The following is a 3,811-nucleotide window of genomic DNA, read 5'->3' as shown; positions in this document are numbered from 1 at the left end:
TATTGCAAGGCAATTAGGGGATTCTCTCTAGCACAAGGGCATTTTCTCGGACCATCTTGGGTGCATCATTTAGGAGGAGGTCTACTTTGATCTCTCATTGCCTTTTGCACTAGGACCGAAGGTTATTTCTATATCTTTATCGTTTCATCATGTTTTTCGTTTTATGACTATAATCACATGTAAATTTTGCGTTATAATCCTTAATTAGAAGGGTAGTATACGGATATTACCCCACATGATCTTGGTTGTGCCCAAATACTACCATTTCTTAATGTAAGGAAATTATTTTTCCTTAATATTTATGTTAATATGCTTTTATATTGCATGCATGTTACATAGATCACATAAACTCAAATTATGAGATAATTTGTCATTTAATTAGAGTGTCTAATTAGGATCTATGATCTTTCAAGAACAGCTCGATCGAGTGATTCTTTGATGGATAAAGCATTCGTATCTACCAAATCGTGTAGCAAAACTGGTCGATCGAGCAATATTAGCACATATGAACTCCTTGGCACCTTCCGAGGCCACCTCACGCGTCTCTAAGTGATGGATTCCAAGCTCCGATTCCTTATTATCCAAAAATGCACACAAATGGGACAGGTTTAGGCTCGATTTTGCTCCTTTCTGGTCTGTACCTGCAATTTACACAAGACAAACCAATGTAGACTATTTGGGGGCATTTGTAGCTTGATGCCACGTAAATAACAAAGAAATGCGTGTAAAAATGAGGTAAAAATCTTATATAAAATACACGCATCAGTTCCTATCTCTTGGTTGGGTCAGACTATGAACGGGGGGACTTACCGTAGTGTGCTTGGATATCGACTGGGTGTATCACGGTATCTAGGCTTTGTCTTGCTTGCTCTCGGGTTTCTGCTGATGATGTTATGGGGACCACGTTGTTTCTTGTACTGATACTGTGAGTGTTAAGCATCACCACAACCTCGTTCGTGACACCTTATTCGACATCTGCTATAGGTCTGGTATTTCTACGGGTAAGGAGGTTGATATCGGTTTGGTTAATGGACATGGTGGCTCTCTTCGTCCTACGGATTTGCTGCTTTATTCCTGGGACATAGGGCATGATGTGTGTGTCGATTTGTGTGGTCTTCCCCTTGACTCGGGATCGGGATGACGGATTTTGTGCCCGGGCGGGTTGTCGCTGATGCTGCTCAGCGTAAGTGTGCTAAGTATGGGAATTTATGCGCGGAAGTTGGTTATGGTTCCCTTCCCTTCTCTTTCTCTTCGCTTGGGGAGCTGGGTTCGGATGTTGTTGCCTTTCTCAAGCGGATCCAGAAATTCTCGGTATCTCAGGATACAGGGGTTCGGGTGGCCGCTTATATTTTTACTAGACTTAGCTTTGCTGTTGCTAAGGGTGTGGGGGCCCAGATTGTCTCTCGGCTCCCCACCAATTTCATGTAACTTTCCTTTTTCTATCTATGAAAGCTGCGCGCATCCCTTTATAATTAATAATAATAATAATAATAATAATAATAATAATAATAATAATAATAATAATAATAATAATAATAATAATAATAATAATAATAATAATAATAATAATAATACGCCAGCTATTCTCTAAGTCTAAATGGCAATATGTTTGGTTTTTTTAAAGGTCAGAGGGGACTGAGACAGGGAGATCCACTATCTCCTTTATTGTTCACTATATGCATGGACTACTTGTCTAGACTCCTTATGGTATCTACTGACAGGCCAGATTTTAAGTTTCATCCTCTTTGCAAACCCATGAAATTAAGCCATCTAATGTTTGCTGATGACCTCTTACTGTTTAGCAAGGGGGATGCTCAGTCAATGATGATTCTTTTGCGAACATTTTCTACCTTCTCAAAGACTACTGGTCTAAATATGAGCAAAGGGAAGTCTAATGCATATTTCAATGGAGTAGCTCCTGGACTCAAAAGTGATATCCTACAAATCTCTGGGATGGTGGAAGGCAGACTGCCTTTCAGATACCTAGGGGTGCCCATAAAGACCACAAGACTTAGTGCTGCAGATTGCAAACCTATTATTGATAAAGTGGTTGACAGAATCAGAGGCTTGGGAGCTAGGAAGTTGTCTTACGCGGGAAGATTGGTATCGGTTAAAGCTGTCCTTAAAACTTTACATCAATACTGGGCCTCAATGTTTATTCTACCCACTGGCGTAATATCAAGAATAGAATCCATTTGCAGGAATTTCTTATGGGATGGAGGGGTTGACTTCATAAGATCACCTCTGGTGTCATGGGATAAGGCCTGCAAACCTTGGGATGAAGGGGGGCTGGGACTGAAGAATGACATTCAATGGAACAAAGTTCTGTTGTGGGAAAACTGGTCTGGTGGCTAGCATCTAAACCCGACCACATGTGGGCCGATGGGTTAATCACACCTATCTAAAGGGGAAGGATTGGCTAACCTATGAACCTCCTACCAGTTCTAGTTGGTATTGGAGGCGCATATGTCGAGTCAAAAACCTGTTCCAAGCTGCCTACAGTCAAAACAAGTGGACTACACAGCATGACAAAGATTACACCATTGCTAAAGGCTACGAGTATATTCGAGACAAGGGTCCAAAGGTCCAGTGGAAGAATTTGGTCTGGAATAAATGGAGTATTCCAAAACATAGCTTCATTTCATGGGTATATCAACATGGAAATCTGAATACAATGGAGAAATTGCATAAATTGAGTATTAGTGACGAGGATACCTGTCAGATTTGCAGAAATGGCGCGGAAACAATCGATCACTTATTCTTTGCTTGCCCATACAGTAGGAAGGTGATGGTGATTGTAGGAGATTGGCTTGGGCTACTGCTTCCATATCAGAACTTGTTGGATTGGAGACTGAGGATCACGGGGTCCAAGATAAAGAAAGGGATTATCAATGCTACCATTAATGCCTGCCTTTATCACATCTGGAATCAGAGAAATCGGAGTAGGATCGAACTCTCCTTGATTCGTCCTAACTTGCTAGCTCGACAAATCATTGAGGAAATGAGGAGTAGGGTGACCGCCGGCTTAACATCACCAGTAAAGAGCACAGACTTAAGGTTCATTCAAGTGATTATTGGAAGAGAAGGAGGATAAAGGTGGAGTTTCATAAGAGTGGAGAAGACGAGTTAGGGATGTTGTTTTTCCCCCAATTTGATTTTGATGTTGGATGTTTTTTGTTTTGTTGCCTGATTTGTTGGTAGGCATTTGTCCTAGTTGAGTATATGTGGGTTGGGCTTGTGGTGCGTGGTTTGGGTCATACAATTCGGACTAACGCAACAAGGCCCATGTATGGTTACGTTTTGCTTATATATATTACTTACCTTTTACCAAAAAAAAAAAAAATAATAATAATAATAATAATAATAATAACAACAATAATAATAACAACAACAACAACAATAACAACAATAACAACAATAATAATAACAACAACAACAACAACAACAACAACAACAACAACAACAACAACAACAACAACAACAACAAAAACAACAACAACAACAACAACAACAACAACAACAACAACAACAACAACAACAACAACAACAACAACAACAACAACAACAACAACAACAACAACAACAACAACAACAACAACAACAACAACAACAACAACAACAACAACAACAACAACAACAACAACAACAACAACAACAACAACAACAACAACAACAACAACAACAACAACAACAACAACAACAACAATAATAATAATAATAATCACCTAACAAATCACGACATACACCACAAAAAAGGGGAAGGGGAATGTTAATCGTCAAAACAGAAACAGAAAAGGAGAAGCAAAACGAG

General features: G+C 39.6%; 1 protein-coding gene across 1 annotated transcript; it reads left to right on the top strand.

Moving 5' to 3' along the window:
* Window positions 1–2,674: 2,674 nt before the first annotated feature.
* LOC141630172 (uncharacterized) lies at window positions 2,675–3,094 on the top strand. The gene has a single exon (XM_074443037.1). It carries the CDS (start codon window positions 2,675–2,677, stop codon window positions 3,092–3,094), a length of 420 nt encoding a protein of 139 aa, XP_074299138.1.
* Window positions 3,095–3,811: the final 717 nt, after the last annotated feature.

This window comes from Silene latifolia, chromosome Y (genome assembly GCF_048544455.1).
Source record: "Silene latifolia isolate original U9 population chromosome Y, ASM4854445v1, whole genome shotgun sequence".
Classification (NCBI taxonomy): Eukaryota; Viridiplantae; Streptophyta; class Magnoliopsida; order Caryophyllales; family Caryophyllaceae; genus Silene; species Silene latifolia.
This window is presented reverse-complemented; position numbering and strand designations above follow the sequence as displayed.

Bases quoted from the DNA above. Each gene is read 5' to 3' on its own strand.
- LOC141630172 (XM_074443037.1), top strand. From the start codon at position 2,675: ATGGAGAAATTGCATAAATTGAGTATTAGTGACGAGGATACCTGTCAG.